Here is a 16,424-nt window from a genome sequence, read left to right as displayed (position 1 = left end):
GGCTGTGGATGCCCCATCCCTGCAGGCATTCAAGGCCAGGCTGGATGTGGCTCTGGGCAGCCTGGTCTGGTGGTTGGCGACCCTGCACATAGCAGGGGGTTGGAACTGGATGATCTTTGAGATCCTTTTCAACCCAGGCCATTCTATGGCTGTACAGTTCCATACTGGAACAAATATAAAATGCTAACTATGTAAAACATGGAGTCAAACCTGTGTGATTTGTCCACACCAGGAGGTGATTAGAAAACAATTTGTAAGCTACAAAGCTGCTTGCATGAAAGGAAAAGAAAATAAAAATACAAGATAAAGGGAAAACCTTTCTTCCTGAAAATAGGAAGAATAATGGACCTGACATGAAATTTGGGTGAAGCTGCCTGATTTTATGAAGCTATTCCCATTATTTTCTTGGTGCTGTGTTTCCCAAATGAGTGGTTTCTGGCTGTGCTGCAGCACCAGTCTGCATGTGAACATCAACTCTATTCACCATCTGGGAAGATTAGGACTTCCCTTCTCCCACCAGCACCACTGAATTACAGTTACTCAGTGGTTAAACAAAGGAATCCTTAAAGAAGGGTTTACAGCTGTCATGTTATCTGAAGTGCTTGGGGCATTCTGATGCTATTAAGCTCTATGTATTAACAAGTTCAAAAAGAAAAGGTCGGCATCTGATTGTTGTGACAGTTTCTAAGTGATTTGGAAAGCTGTACCACCCAACCACTCCTTCTATTTGATGGAGGTGACAAAGCTCAGTTTAATTTCTGACTGCTGTTTAAATTCTGAAGCTGGACCTGGTTCCTGGAGCAGAAGAAGCTCGGAAGCTGTCCCTCCTACAAGCAGGCACCTCTGAGCAAAATATGACATCTCAATTTCTGATGGTAAGGTCAGGAGATCCGATTCCAGCGTCTAGCTTTCGGCTTCATGCTGTGTTAGTGGGACCTTTGGCATCCAGCACTGACCAACAGCAACTGACAGGCTGGTAACAGTGCACCCCAAAACAGTTATGCGTCTATTTATGTTATGAGGGAAAACTGTATCGCATTGAGAATTCCTATTTTTACTCTTTTCAGATCTAACTAGCTGCTGGAAGAATCCTGTACGCCATGTTCACACCATCATTGTGTCAGTGCTGAGCAATTCAAGATATTTCATTTGGAATTCTTGCTGGATTTACTAAGTAAAAATCAACCAAACATCTCCTTCTACTGATTAATAATGCTCTAAACATGCTTCTGCAGAGGTTTCCACCCAATGACAAACTGGTCCTCCCATCATGAATGTTTATTTGTTCTATTTTGTCATGCAAAGCTGACTGATAGAGTTATTATTGGAATGATTGCTCACCTACTTCTAAACTACTCCAGTGCAATCAGAAAGGCTGTCTGAACCTGGAGCTGAAAGTACTGCAGTGGTAAACCTGCTGACTGAATGCACTGGAAAATAGCTGTGAACTGCAGACACTCATCAGCTGGCATGAAGCAATCTGGTTCAGATACCAAGCAGCTGGGTAGACTGGCTTACCCTACACTCAGTGCTATCATGTTTAGGGCAAAACCAGGACTCACGTCAATCCATGGGATGCAATTTCAGGTATTTGGTACAGTCAGTGAATGCCTGCAGCCCCAGTTCTAATCATCAGATCACAGCAACTATGCCTTGACTGTAAGAGGAATGGAGAAGGATCAAAGCAAATACCTCTCACTCTCATCTCGGTGCTGACATCAACATTTTTGGCAACAAATTTCACTTCTGCTCCATCATCGTTCTTGGTGACGTTCTTTATGATTAGGCTGTGAGTAGTTTGGGTTCTCTTGATGATGCAGGTCTCACTTTCTTGTAAGACTTTACCATTGAGGTACCAAGTGCCGCAACACGTTGTTGTAAGGTCAATAGTAAACATGGCATCCCCTCCAGGTACAGCTTCACCAGTTGTTAGGGGGGATTTCACAGCCAGGACTGGATCTGAGGAAGAACAACATGGATGTCTTAATGCTCTTTAGATGCAAGTCTGGTATCTCATTTAGAGATGGAAGATTAAATCATAGGGACATTTCTACTTCTCCCTTTGCATGAGTGCTGGAAGAAGCACTTCTATGCTTCAAATCTGTTACAGAAAGTTCTGCCTCTTGCACATGTGAGATATCAAAAGATAAGGATATTCACGTCTCTGTCACAGAAACAGAACTTGTATCACTTTAGTGGTAGCTGGAGGTTGATAGGAGATAGGACAGCTAGGAATAAAGGAAAGCCTTTGGTGTGTTAATGCACTACTATCCTTAAAGTCAAAGGAAACATCTTTAGGGAACCAACACAGCTGCTCAGCACACACTGACCCATTTCCATTGGGGTTTTTGTGCTTACCGAGGTGCACGCTCCCTGGGAATTCCAGAGACGGGCTCTGTCCATGCGCATTGACTGCAGACACTCGGAACTGATCATCAGCCTCTTCAGACAGATTGCTCACCGTGAACTCTGGGACGGGGACATGAGACTCGTGGCACCTCACCCAGGTGAAGCCAGTTAGTTTATTGGGTTCCACAATGTAGCCATCGATTGGAATGGGGCGGTGCATCTTCGGAGGGGACCATGCCAGCGTCACTGAGGTTTCTGTTTTATTTTTCACCACGGGGTCAGCTGGGGGCTGGGTGGGAGGTTTTCTGGAAGCTGAACAGAAAGAAATACAGAAATATTATCATAAGGTCATGTAGGCTGGAAAAGACCTTCAAGATCAGCAGACTCAACTTTCAGCATGACCTACTGAGTCCCACCATTAACTACTGTGCTACCTGAGGACATACATGACAAGCTTATTCCTGCAGGTATTTGCATAGGGAATATATTCACCCTCTGGTTGCTTTGGAACATTTTAGAGGTTAAAATCCCATCAGACTTTTTCACTGTTTGCAGCCACTGATACAGGCAGGAGGCTGGGAATTACCTGATGGGCTCTAGTTACAGACTACTGACACAGTAAAGGATTCATTTCATTTCATTTTGGCCATCAGAAAGTTTGGTGTCTGGTTTAAGTCACCCAATTATAATTTAAGACTCCAATTATAATCATATGGAGAACAGCGCATTCAGGAGAACTCATCTCATCTTAATAAACCTGAATGAAATCACAGAATCATAGGATCACGGGAGGGCTTGGGTTGGAAGAAACCTTCAAGATCATCCAGTTCTAAACACCCTGCCATGGGCTGGCTGCCCACTAACCAGCTCAGGCTGCCCATCACCCATCCAACCTCGCCTTCAACACCAAGGACAGGCATCCACAGCTTCTCTGGGCAGCCTGAAATGGAAGCAATGAGCCACATGTTGAAGATACTCAAACATTCATGACTGTAGAGAGAGCCAAATACTCCATACATATTGCCTGCCTGGTCAATGGTATTAAAATGCCAACAACAGACTCATCCAGCACATTGAAAATGGTGTGAACATGGCGTACAGGATTCTTCCAGCAGCTAGTTAGATCTGCAAAGAGTAAAAATAGGAAATCTCAATGGGATACAATTTTCCCTCATAACATAAAGAGACATGTAACTGCTTTGGGGTGCACTGTTACCAGCCTGTCAGTTGCTGTTGGTCAGTGCTAGATGCCAAAGGTCCCACTAACATAGCATGAAGCCGAAAGCTAGACGCTGGAATCAGATCTCCTGACCTTACCATCAGAAATTGAGATGTCATATTTTGCTCAGAGGTGCCTGCTTGTAGGAGGGACAGCTTCCGAGCTTTTTCTGCTCCAGGAACCAGCTCCAGCTTCAGAATTTAAACAGCAGTCAGAAATTAAACTGAGCTTTGTCACCTCCATCAAATAGAAGGAGTGGTTGGGTGGTACAGCTTTCCAAATCACTTAGAAACTGTCACAACAATCAGATGCCGACCTTTTCTTTCTGAACGTGTTAATACATAGAGCTTAATAGCATCAGAATGCCCCAAGCACTTCAGATAACATGACAGCTGTAAACCCTTCTTTAAGGATTCCTTTGTTTAACCACTGAGTAACTGTAATTCAGTGGTGCTGGTGGGAGAAGGGAAGTCCTAATCTTCCCAGATGGTGAATAGAGTTGATGTTCACATGCAGACTGGTGCGGCAGCACAGCCAGAAACCACTCATTTGGGAAACACAGCACCAAGAAAATAATGGGAAGAGCTTCATAAAATCAGGCAGCTTCACCCAAATTTCATGTCAGGTCCATTATTCTTCCTATTTTCAGGAAGAAAGGTTTTCCCTTTTTCTTGTAGTTTTATTTTCTTTTCCTTTCATGCAAGCAGCTTTGTAGCTTAAAAAATTGTTTTCTAATCATCTCCTGGTGTGGACAAATCACACAGGTTTGACTCCATGTTTTACATAGTTAGCATTTTATATTTGTTCCAGTATGGAACTGTACAGTCATAGAATGGCCTGGGTTGAAAAGAATCTCAAAGATCATCCAGTTCCAACCCCCTGCGATGTGCAGGGTTGCCAACCATCATACCTGGCTGCCCAGAGCCACATCCAGCCTTGCCTTGAATGCCTGCAGGGATGGGGCATCCACAGCCTCCTTGGGCAACCTGTTCCAGTGCGTCACCACCCTCTGGGTGGAAAACTTCCTCCTAAGATCCAACCTAAACCTCCGCGGTCTCAGTTTAAAACCATTCCCCCTTGTCCTATCACTATCCACCCTCATACACAGCCATTCCTCCTCCTGTTTATATGCTCCCTTCAAGTACTGAAAGGCCACAATGAGGTCTCCCCGCAGCCTGCTCTTCTCCAGGCTAAACAAGCCCAGATCCCTCCACCTTTCCTTATAGGAGAGATGCTCCATCCCTCTGATCATCACAGTGGCCCTCCTCTGGACCCAACCCAACATCTCAACAACGTTATTGTCCCAGAGAAAGCATATAACCCTAATTCAATTGCCATTCCACTCAGCTTAGAGCATTACTAAAACCAGCATCTTCACCTTAGCTCATCACACTGCTGCAGTTCCTTTTACAAGGATTTCACTGGCAAAAATGAAATCAAATCTGTCACAAGGGATTTAGCACAGTTACGTGTTACTGGCTACGAGAGCTGTCAGCACAGTCACCTGTCAGGCTTTGCTGCTGTTCTCTTTATGCATAGGCACAACAAGGTTCAGACACATCACAGTGCAGTTCTCACTTGGACTGTAAAGAAAAAGGAGGCTTGAAAAGCAGTGTGTGGAAAACAAAGAAACAAGAATTAGAACAACAGTGGGGCCATGGCACTTGTAGGAATTGCTCCACCTTTAACAGCAGAGCGATTCAAGAAGGATGAGGGCATTCCAAACCAGACCAGTTTGGACAGATTAACAACTGCAAGTAGTGGGTTCCAAAATTCCAGACATCTCTCAATTTTTAGTACATTATAAATCACAATGCAAATTAATCTTCACATACAACTTGGAAGCTAAAGACAAGTCTAAACAAAACAGACTGCACAAAAATGATGGATAATTAACAGAACAAATTGCTCTTTTAAAAACTTAGTAATAGAAAGAGATCTCTGAAGCTGCTGTTCTGTAGAGCCCCAAAGCAGTCGCTTGAGGCAGTTCAGGATTAGCCAGAGACAAACCAGCCAGCTGTGTGAACTGAGACCAATTGCACTTTTCTAGTCTGTGGCCACTGACAGCTTCTGAGAGCTACCAAGCAATGCAACCTAGCAGAATTCAGAAGGGAAACCAAGAGAGCCTACCTGAGCTCCACCGCCTTTAAATGCTCTGTGGAGAGGGAAAGGAAAGAGGGGAAAACAAACACCGCTCTACATCCCTCTGAGCCAATAGATGCTTTGCCCTGGATTAGCTCTGGTGCTGCATAAGCTGGGCTTCCACAGCATGTGTTCAGGCGGTAATCAAGGCCTCCCTGGAAGAACACAAAAAAGAGAGAGAAACGTTTGCTTTAACAGAGTTTATGTCTCCTGGTCATAACACTTCAGAAGCCTCAGAGGCTTCTTCTCCTGTGTATATTTTCATTCATCTTAGATTTTGCTTTCATTCAGTGTGATCTCACTAAGCAAATATTGTCTAAGACCATGAGTATCACATAAATGTGCAGATCTCAAGCTGATCACTTATCTAGTACCCTTGGCATGATGCTTTATTTTCCTCAGCTTATCATCTAGATTGTGCCTGTTGATTGTGCAACAACAGCCTGTTGGTCTCGATTACCTGTGAGAGGCTCTAACTTTGGCCAGGAAAAATCATTTGACAATAACTAATTATCTGGGACTCAGTAAGACAGTCTTCCCATGCTTTCATAACAGCAGAGATACACACACACACAAACTCGTGGAACCCCACTGCTTTACACAATCCTGTGCACACTCACGTGTGTCATGCACTGATTTCCCAGCCAGTCCTCGTGGGGTCTCTTACTTAGGATGGGAGCGCAGGGGAGCAGCCAGAAGCTGTTTGCATTCCCTGCTGTCTGCTGGGCAGCTTTGCTAGAGATGCTTGGGTTGCTTTGCTTTTCCTTGGGAGGTGGGAAGGAGCTTTGGGTTGGAGGCACATCCCGTGCCAGAGCATCCCGATGGCACTGTGGGGCACTGATCTGCAGCAGAGGAAGGGGAGGAGGTCCCAGCACAGCTCTGCACCATGCTCTGCCACACTGGGCAGCTTGTTCCTGGCTCAGCAGCGTCATCAGACAAGAAGCAGGGAAGGAAATCAAGGATGGGGGGTACCATCAAACGCAGTCGGTGCATGCCTTTACAAGACAAACAGACCCAGAGCTCAAGGGTTGTTCCTGCTTTTGTAGCATTCGTGTGCTGTAGCTGAGCAAAAGGTTCTGCTGCTTGAATCTTCTTCTGCAAGAGCCACCTACAGGTAAATGTCTGCAGGGATGGAGGATGTGACAGAAAGCATTTGTCTCCATGACAGCGTAGTTACACTTGGACTAGAGAGTGAGAGAGGCAGGCAGCACTGCCTGATGTTGGTCAGGGTGAGCTCCTCCTGCCGCAGCGCGATGATGGCAGGGCTGGAGATGATCTGCAGGGACAGCTCACAGGTGGGAGCCAGGAATGGACACGGCGGGAGGACAGAGGTGTTAGGGAGCAGCCACGGTGTCCAAGAGCATCAAAAGGCCCTGAAAAGCATCACAGAGTCACAGCTGGGAAGCTTGGGTCTTTCATGAGCAGCATCCGGGAAGCTAGAGACCATTTGCTCCCATAAAAAATGGCAGCAGATCTCTCGCTGCAGGCATCCCAAAGTCAGGCAAAATGGGAACACACCCAGATCTCAGCCGCATGCACACCATAGCCAGAGCGTTGTAAGCTGAGCTGCCTTGATATTCCTTGCACTCATCCCAATCTCTGCGAATGAAGACTCGGAATGCAGCCAAAGTGTTGATTGAGCACGAGCGTGCCTTTATTCAATGGGACAAAGGAGAGCAGGCTTGAAGATGGGGCCAATCCTCTGTTGTTATGGAGAGAGTGGCTCAGAGCCTGTGCTGTTGCCTGGAGCCTGGGACTTGTGGCCTGATTCTGTGCCCCCCTCCGAGAGGTTCGGCTTCTCCTCGGTGACACTGACCTGAGCCTGCATGGTGGTGTCACTTTCGGGGCACTCGGGCTGTGCTTGGGCTGAGCTGTTCTGGAAAGGCTCTGGGTCACAATTTAGGCTATTGCTTGTGGTGTCTGGCAGGCTCAGGTCAGGAACTTCAGCAGAGATAGCATGAATTAGGGCTTGAACGGGGATGATATTATTTTCTCCATAGCTGCACTCACATAGAATGCTGTCTTTTGAACTGCAGCATCCTGTGCTTAGTAACAGTTCTATATTGATGGAAGCACAGGATGCTGCATCATCATATGCGCTGCGTCCTTGGGCTTCACATGGGCTGGAGTCACCTAGGAAGGAGTAGATGCACAGCGGTTAGTATCGAATGTTCACAAGATGAATCACGGAAGAGTTTCTTGACATTTGGCTATGTAGTGGTGGTGGGCAGAAGCAAATAGGCTTCTAGCAACAGTGTCAATGTCTTGAAAGTGATCCTCGTGCAGGTCCAGCTCTTGTGTTGACAAGAGACTCATTTGGGAAAGACAGGGGTCAACTGAAGAAGTCAGGCACGGGCTTGAACGCCAGAAGGAGGTACAAGCTCAGTGAAAGCATGAATTCTACCTGTGTTGCTGATAAGCAGTGTTTTTGCTTGAACGGGGATGATATTCTTTTCTCCATAGCTGCACTCACATAGAATGCTGTCTTTTGAACTGCAGCATCCTGTGCTTCCTAACAGTTCTATATTGATGGAAGCACAGGATGCTGCATCATCATATGCGCTGCGTCCTTGGGCTTCACATGGGCTGGAGTCACCTAGGAAGGAGTAGATGCACAGCGGTTAGTATCGAATGTTCACAAGATGAATCACGGAAGAGTTTCTTGACATTTGGCTATGTAGTGGTGGTGGGCAGAAGCAAATAGGCTTCTAGCAACAGTGTCAATGTCTTGAAAGTGATCCTCGTGCAGGTCCAGCTCTTGTGTTGACAAGAGACTCATTTGGGAAAGACAGGGGTCAACTGAAGAAGTCAGGCACGGGCTTGAACGCCAGAAGGAGGTACAAGCTCAGTGAAAGCATGAATTCTACCTGTGTTGCTGACAAGCAGTGTTTTTGCTGGATTTGTTTTTGCTGGATTTGCACCCTTACCTGCCAGGACCACAACTTCTGTTTCTGATGGCTCCCTGGCACTGCTCTGCAGTTGGTGTTCATCCTCAGGTGATGGTCTGCGCAGGCACAAGCAAGAACACCAACTGCCAGCAGGTGACTCCATCCTTCTTCTGGGATGCCTTGGTCTGGAGAGAGAAAACAGAGCATGCTGTCAGTCATGGTGCAGGGTGAGGGAAGAGCTTCACCAAGCCCTTGCCAATAGTTGCCCCTTCCAGGCACTGACTGCTTTCTGCTGAAACACAGCTTAGAAACGCGCTCTGTTTCAAACAGCAGAGGATGTTTCCATTCCTACAGCTCAGCCCTGACGTCCAGCTATCTAAATTCCTCTCAACAATGTGAAGCAAGATAAAGAGCATGTGAGCAAAGGCTCCACAGCCGGACAGGACAGGAGATGGCAGGCTCATGTATATATAATGGACAAAAAATAAACCACCCGACCAATGAAGACAGGGGCTGGAAAGGGAAGTCCTCTTTACCTTTCAGATGGAAAATCAATGACCGTGTGGAATCTCTCTTGTTCAGCTGTGGGGCCCTCCTCCACCTCGGCGTTGCTGCTCTGGCAGCTTCTCAGAGCCTGGGCCTCCTGCACGGTGAGAAGCTTTGCAGATGGAGGAGACACCCACACAGACTTGGGCCCGGCCAGAGAACTGTTTCCTGCAAGGGAAAACCACAGGTAAGATCAAAGATCAGAAAGCAGCAGCAGTGCCATTCCAGTTCTATATATCTCTCAGACTTGTTTATCCAAGCCACTGGAAGAAGAGGAGCTCAAAATAACCGTGTGCTCAGAGGTATGCTCGTGGCAAAGGACATGGCCACAATTAAGAGCAACTCACTATACTGAAACAGGCAAACAAAAACCCTAGAAAAACTAGGGGGCTGGGAACTCAGAAAGCTTTGCTGCCACAATTCAATCAAGCTTCACCTGCTTGCAAAACAGCTTAATGGCAGTGATGGTTTTCTCCATGTAAAGTTTGGGTTTGGACACACTAAGGACCCAGCAACAGGGCACCATATTCTAATCTAAGCCCAGAATCCTGTTGTCTCCTCGACAGCAAAAGCATTTTCAAAGCTCTTGGAGAAGACCTGGATTAGATCAAGATGTCAGATCAAGATCAAGTTAATGGAGGAAGACGCTCACCCTCTCCCACGGCTGGTGTGGATTCTGAGCTGAAGAGAACATCTGTGTGGGTTATGATGAACTCCACAATATCTGATTGTGTCTGCAGCTCCACGCAGGCAGCGTCATTACTGGCACAGGCAGACGGGCTCTGCTGGGATCTGAAGAAAAGGCAGATCTTACAAGTCATTTCCCCAAGATCATTTCCCCAAGTCTGAATGTCTGTAGCCAAAAACTTGTCAAGTTGGGCTCTGGAGACTTCCGCAGTGGGCAAACAGCGATGCCACTGACGAAATTCTCCTGGATGATCAGGGACACAGCAGTCCCAGCTAAACAAGTGAGTAGAAACAGTCATCTAGAAATTGTGCCCCTGGGGTTGGAGGAGAGCACAACTAAGCATCGTGTTGAAACGGAAAAAGAAGTTTACCTTAAGAGGTCTGGAGCCCACACTATTGCTAAATTCTTTGCATCCATGTTGGTGATGGAGCAGTTCCCTGACAGAGACGCCAGGTGTGTCATCAAATACTGCAGAGTCCTGGAAAACAAGAGAGGCAGATGTTCAGCACGAAAAAGCAACCGTACTGCAGTGCACAAAACAAACTTCACTTCATGCTAGTTGATGTCATTGCTACATACCCTTAATATGAACTACATAAAATGGTCCAAGTGCCACCACGCTGCAGCACCAAGCCCAGCACAGCACAGCAGCAGCCATCGGCTGCACCAACCGTGCCCCCGTGCCAAGGAACTGACCCAATCAATTGACCCGATGCAGCCTTCAGCCGCTGCAGCGTGCACAGGCATGATGTTGCAGCTGTGAGACAACACCTGGAATCGCATCATTGCCCTCTGAAAGGCAGCAGGGCTGAACTCAGCAGACCGAGCGCAGCACTGACCTGTAGTGAGGAGCGGGCAGCTGCTGGATGGCATCCTTCATTCTTAGCAACCGCTCCTCCTCTGTGGCAGCGCAAACAGCGTCCTGGAAAAAGGCAGGAAGGGATTCAGACACCAGTCAGGCTGGAGAGCTGCCACAGGTTTGGGAACCATGGGGACAGCGCGCTGGTGGTCAGCCCCGAGGCAGACTCGATGCCTTCCAAGAAGCATCAGGGGAACACAGCAGCACGCAGCCTGTGCCATCAAGGCCAAGCGGTGCAGGCTCTGAGGAGCTTTACTGCCTGATTGCACAGCGCAGCTCCTCGCAGCAGGCATTTGTCTCCAATTTGCTATTAACCCCATTCTACCAATAGCTGGGAAACAGCAAAGGAAAGGGAATTCTCACAAGCATTGTGAATAGCTTAAATAAGCACCTCTTGGCACCACCACAAGTGCCATCAGTGAGAGGCAGGATGTGGCAAAGACATGCCTCATGGGGCTAACAGAAAGAAGACCTCAGAGCTGGGGCACTGCTGCAACCACTAGCCAGGACGCCCAGGGAACAGGTACGTGTCATTTCCAAGACATTGCCCTGAGCTTACCGAGAACTTGTCATACAGCTGCTCGGTCAGGAGAGGGTTCGGGAGCTCCCTGAAGTACAACTTGCAAAGGGAGCTCACGCTGTGAAGTTCTCGGACGCTGAGCTCGGGAACTTGCTCCGAATCAAATTCATGGCTGCAGAGAAGGACACAGAATTGGGCAGAGGGCTTTGAGAAAGACGAAAACAAGTCCAAAGCCACACAAATAACAGTCAAGAAAAGGAAGGGGTTCCTCTGAACACCCGCAGCATGGCACGGGCCCCTACTGACAGCTGTGTCAGTCGCAGCACTCTTACCGTAGTCGCTGGATCCTGGACGCCACGCCGGACAGGCAGTATATCCCCTGCACTACACCATGCTCCTCAATGAAGTCAGCGCAGCTCTGCAGGACCTGGGGGACTACAGAACAAGAGCCAGCAGTTAGCTCAGCTTCTTAAGTCCTGTTTCAGGCCGCGCCCTTCTCACATCCCATCCTCTAAGCCCAGCCGGGCTACCGCTTGCTTCCTCCAGAGAGGAGAAAGCTGGCAGAGACAGCTGTGAGGAAACTGCACAGAGATGTGTTCTTGGCTTTCCAGAAATGCCACGACATATCAACAGCCTGGAGAAAGTAAGTCTGGCAAAGCCACAGACACTGCAAGTCCCATCACAGCTCCCTCAGGAATCGAAAGACCAGAAGAGCTACAAAAAGGATGCAGGATGCACTTTGTGGCCAGAAGGCTTCCTGCATTTTCAGACTGAAACAATTGCTGGCTATGATCTCCCTTTCACCTTTACATGCCCAACGGAGGAAGATCTCAGGAATGGGCTGTTCCTTACCATCACGGCCAGTGCGGAGAAGGTGCTCCCCCAGGTCACACCCAAACACCCCTTCCTTCTTCGGCTCCGGCTCCGTTGCTCTCCTGGAGCGGGCCGTCACCAAGGAGCGAAGGAAGGGGATGAGCTTGCCCCGTCTCCTTGGCACTGCACAACAAAACAAAGAAACCAGTTCATTTCAGGCTTGGCTCGGTTGGACGAGGCCAAACATAATGCATTCGACAAAGCATGTAACAACGGGAAGAGAATTCCCAACAAGGACACGCAAGAACAGATTTTCCCTATTCCGGGAGGCGCCCAAGGAGCTTAATGCAGTCCTCTTGCTGAGATTTCTGTACTTGGGCATTAACGAACCCCCTTAAAGCCACATTCTGACCCCATTTTACTAACCCGAATTATCAAATGTAACATATGTACCTGGCTTTGGCAAGGAATTCCGGAGGGACTTGGGAACGTTTCCTCTGATGAGTTCCACGCACTCACCAGGGAAAAGCCCAACCTGTAATAAGAACAAAAAGACAGGTGGGCATTAGCGCGAGCCCAGAGCCAAAGGGAAGGTCCTCTGACACCGACACAGGGCAACTGTTTGCGTCCAGAAGCCATCCTGTGCAGGCAGAGCACCTCCAACCTGAGATTCCCGACTCTAGTCAAGTTGTGCTCTCTAGTCAGAAGCGTGTGCCTACCTCAAAGCCACGCTTGCCTCTCCAAAAGGGGCTCAGCTCCTTTGGTGGCATATCGATAATGCTCACCAGATCTCCAACCTGCAAGAGATTGAAACGTCAATCCCACATTCAGCAAATCTGGTAGGAAAACACAGCTCAAATGACTGCCTTCTTCTATGCATGACAACAAGGAACACCTGTAACTGCTTACCTCAAGGGAGAGCTCATCCGGCCCCTGGGCGACGTGGCTCTTAATAACATGGGCCGCCGCAACCGCTGGTACGTTTAAAGATGACACAGCACGCTCCAGCTGCGGCTTCCGCATGTTATCAGCCTGCAAAACAGAGCACAGGCCGTGGTCAGGAGATGAGGACAAACCAGGAGGATTTCAAGGTGAGGAGCACATCTGCAGAGAAAGCTGCAGCAAATGCGCTCCGTCCTTATAATCAGCACTTCAGAAGGAGCTGCTATTTTGCATTGCCAGGCCATGCAAAGATGCATCTCTCTCAACACAGACTAATCAGCAATGGCACTGGCGCAGAAAGTTGGCCAGGCCCTTTTGGGCCCATTCTTTACTGCAGGAGAGTACACCTGCAGCTCCCTCTGCTGGCTCAACACGGAAAAAAGACCAGCCAGAGCTTCATACTGTACCTCCGTCGCCGCCACCTCTGGCTCACGGCTGATCCCACTGCACGCGACGCCCATCACAGCAAGTGTGAAGACTCTGGAACAGAGCAGAAACACACTTCTGTTTTCTCTATTCACACAGCACAGTATGGACAGACTTCTTCAGAGCTACCCGCGCATACCCTGCGGCAAAACCATGCAGGGGGACAAAACATGGCACGTACCTGGCAGTGAGATCACCTCAAGCTATCTGCAGCAGTTCCTTGTCGCTTTGCTCTGATGGAATGAGAGCAAAAGCTGCACCGAGGCAGTGGGCGGAGGGTGAGGAGAGGAGAGAGAAAGAGCAGGTCAGTGAGCAGGGCTAAGACATCCATGGAATAACACACACAGCAAAACCATCCCATCCACTTCCTACAAGACATGCTGAGTCTCAGGCTACATGATGACTGTCCGCCCAGCAACTTTACGATGCTTCCAAAATTGAGCAAAGAAGACAATGGAAGAAGCACGGGACAGGTGCCAACTTTACTGATACCCCCTTTGGAACGTGTGTACTGAGGGAAAATTACGTCTGATGGTCAAGAGTAAGCAATACGGTGCTGTGAGCTCCGACAGCCAGCAGTTCTCAACACCTCACTGCCCACCCATCCATCCCATGCTGGTTCAGCTTACCTACAAGCTGCTGCGCACGACGGTGTGAAGAAAAAGGCACAAAAGTCACTAACTAAAGTCACTAACTAAAATCACTAACTAACTAAAGTCACTAACTAACTAAAATCACTAACTAACTAAAGTCACTAACTAACTAAAATCACTAACTAACTAAAGTCACTAACTAACTAAAGTCACTAACTAACTAAAGTCACTAACTAACTAACGACTCTAAGTAACGACACTAACTAACGGCACTAACTAAAAGCACTAACTAACAGCACTAAAGGCACAAGAACAAGAAGACAACCAACCACTCCGACCACTAGCTCACCCACAAAGGAACACAGAACGCACCGCTCCTCCCCTCATTCCAGACGCTTATGACATCACCAATGGCCAACAGCCTGGTCCACCATGACCCCCCACAAGGCGGGGAGCCAAGACCTCGTGGTCACATCTGATTCCAACACGGCACCACAACATTCCAGGACTCAGTGTGGGCTTGGAATTCTATCCTGGTGTGGCAGCGCAATGGGAGGTGTTAGGGCACAGCTGAAGAGCTGACAGACAACGGACGTTTCCAAAGGAGGGTGCCAGATTAACTCTCAGCATTCTCTTGCGGGGCTCTTAGGAATGCTTCAAACCTATTTTCACTGCCTAGCTCATTTCTAGAAAGTCCAGTTGAGAAATGCTCACTTTGTCTGGGGAACGCCTCTATGCATCATGAATGAAAAATAAAATAAAATGGGCACGCGACCCTATGAAACTTACCTCTCTGCTCTGTTGTCAGCCAGACACCTCAGATGAGCATGACGTGTCCCTGCTCCTGAATGAAGATCCACCCAAGTCTGTGTTCCTCTCTGCTCCATCTCTGGGTCTAAAAGAAACACAGACAGAGATGATTACAAGATCCTTTGTGCAGACGAAAGACACGGGTGCACACGAATTCTGTTTAGCAAGAAATACTACAGTCCCAATGGACTGCTGTGGTAGTACTTGAATCCTCATTTGGGGCTGGAGCTCAACAGGTCAACACATCAGAAATAACACAAAGTGCATCTGGAAGACGTGTCTCAAAGCCCAGAAAATCCAACACGGGAGGGGGCTGGACAGTGGACCACAAGTGTCCATTTCCATTGCAGCTCCCTGTAGAGAACAGCACCAATCAGCAGGCGTGAATCAATTCATTCACAAGCTGCACAATGACTCTGTTCTTTACGTGATAAAGAAACACACAGAGATTCCTGACCAAAAAGTTGGGAGTTAATAACGACCAAAGAGGTTCCTGTTCCTACGCCTCATCCTCTCATCCCAACTCCTGGGTGATGCCCACAGGCTTCAAGTCAGCTCTCAAATCCATTGAACTCCAGTCACAGAACTCCATCAAGAAGGATGTCACACATGTGACACTTACATACATTTTGCATCAGAAACAGTGACGCCAGCAGGAGCAGAGAGGTGACTGTCCCCCTGTACTCAGCACTGGTGAGGCCACAACTCGAATTCTGTTTCCAGTTTGTGGCCCCTCACTGCAAAAAAGACACTGAGGCATTGGAACGTGTTCAAAGAAGGGCAACAAAGCTGGTGAGGGGTCTGGAGCACAATGGGGCCATATGAGGAGAGGCTGCAGGAGATGGGAATGTCCAGCCTGGAGAAGAGGTGGCTCAGGGGAAACCTCATTGCTCTCTATAACTTCCTGAAGGGAGGCTGCAGTGAGCTGGGGGTCGGCCTCTTCTCTCGTGTCATTACTGATAGAACTAGAGGGAATGGTTTCAAGCTGCGGCAGGAGAGGTTCAGGCTGGACATTAGGAAATATTACTTCTCAGAAAGGGTGGCCAGGCACTGGAATGGACTGCCCAGGGAGGTGGTGGAGTCACCCACCCTGGGGGTGTTCAAGGAATGTCTGCACAAATCCCTGCTGAAATCCTGACCTCTGCCACAGGTGGCTGAGTGACACAAAAGCTGTGTCCTTGGTTCCCGGCCTTACCTTCCCATGCCGTTCATCTTGTTCTGCAGCTCCTGCTCTGAATAGTCTTCTTATATTCCCATGTGATGTACCCTGAAGTACATCATTTAGTGAGTCTGAGCAAAACATAAGACATTAATTGGAACTGTGAAGAAATGTTTTTTGCACTTTACTTGGAGAATGTTACATGCTATACCTTCTTTTCTCAATTGTAACACATGATTTTTTATAAAAAGAAACATAGCAAGTCAGCTTTTCAGTGTGCACATTGATGAAACTTGGTGAAATACAACTTTAGAAAAAGGTAATTTGAAAATTTAAATATTCTTTTCAGAATCTCTGCTATTAGTTACCGTTCCAATGTTCTGATTTGATGATGATTCTCTCAGAGCTGTTTTGTCACTCGCCACCTCAAATGCACTTCAAGTGCTTTAGGAGCATCACTGGAATTTTGA

The 16,424-nt window shown here is 47.9% G+C and overlaps 2 protein-coding genes across 2 annotated transcripts in view; one reads left to right on the top strand and one right to left on the bottom strand.

The window, feature by feature from the left end:
* Positions 1–16,424, top strand: part of LOC107307923 (uncharacterized) — a 201,861-nt gene that overhangs the window by 100,972 nt on the left and 84,465 nt on the right. The window lies entirely within an intron of this gene.
* On the bottom strand, positions 7,343–12,464 carry LOC146753327 (rho GTPase-activating protein 32-like). The gene is made up of 9 exons (XM_085528561.1): positions 11,544–12,464; positions 11,251–11,383; positions 10,672–10,754; positions 10,203–10,310; positions 9,797–9,936; positions 9,135–9,312; positions 8,638–8,783; positions 8,115–8,306; positions 7,343–7,843 (listed from the first exon to the last, which is right to left on the bottom strand). The coding sequence occupies exons 3-9, from the start codon at positions 10,710–10,712 to the stop codon at positions 7,419–7,421; spliced, it is 1,230 nt and encodes a 409-aa protein (XP_085384687.1). The 5' UTR covers positions 10,713–10,754; positions 11,251–11,383; positions 11,544–12,464; the 3' UTR covers positions 7,343–7,418.

The sequence above is a fragment of the Coturnix japonica genome, chromosome Z (assembly GCF_054131305.1).
Source record: "Coturnix japonica strain WE chromosome Z, WE-NBRP24, whole genome shotgun sequence".
Classification (NCBI taxonomy): domain Eukaryota; kingdom Metazoa; phylum Chordata; class Aves; order Galliformes; family Phasianidae; genus Coturnix; species Coturnix japonica.
Note: the sequence above shows the minus strand (reverse complement) of the source record. Positions and strands in the feature narration are given on the sequence as shown.

Excerpts from the sequence above, each read along its gene's own strand:
- LOC146753327 (XM_085528561.1), bottom strand. The coding sequence starts at position 10,712 with ATGAAGGATGCCATCCAGCAGCTGCCCGCTCCTCACTACAG. Across the intron at positions 10,311-10,671 it reads CTGCCCGCTCCTCACTACAG|GACTCTGCAGTATTTGATGA; the intron begins GTCAGTGCTGCG and ends CTTGTTTTCCAG. Across the intron at positions 8,784-9,134 it reads ATTGATTTTCCATCTGAAAG|ACCAAGGCATCCCAGAAGAA; the intron begins GTAAAGAGGACT and ends TTCTCTCTCCAG.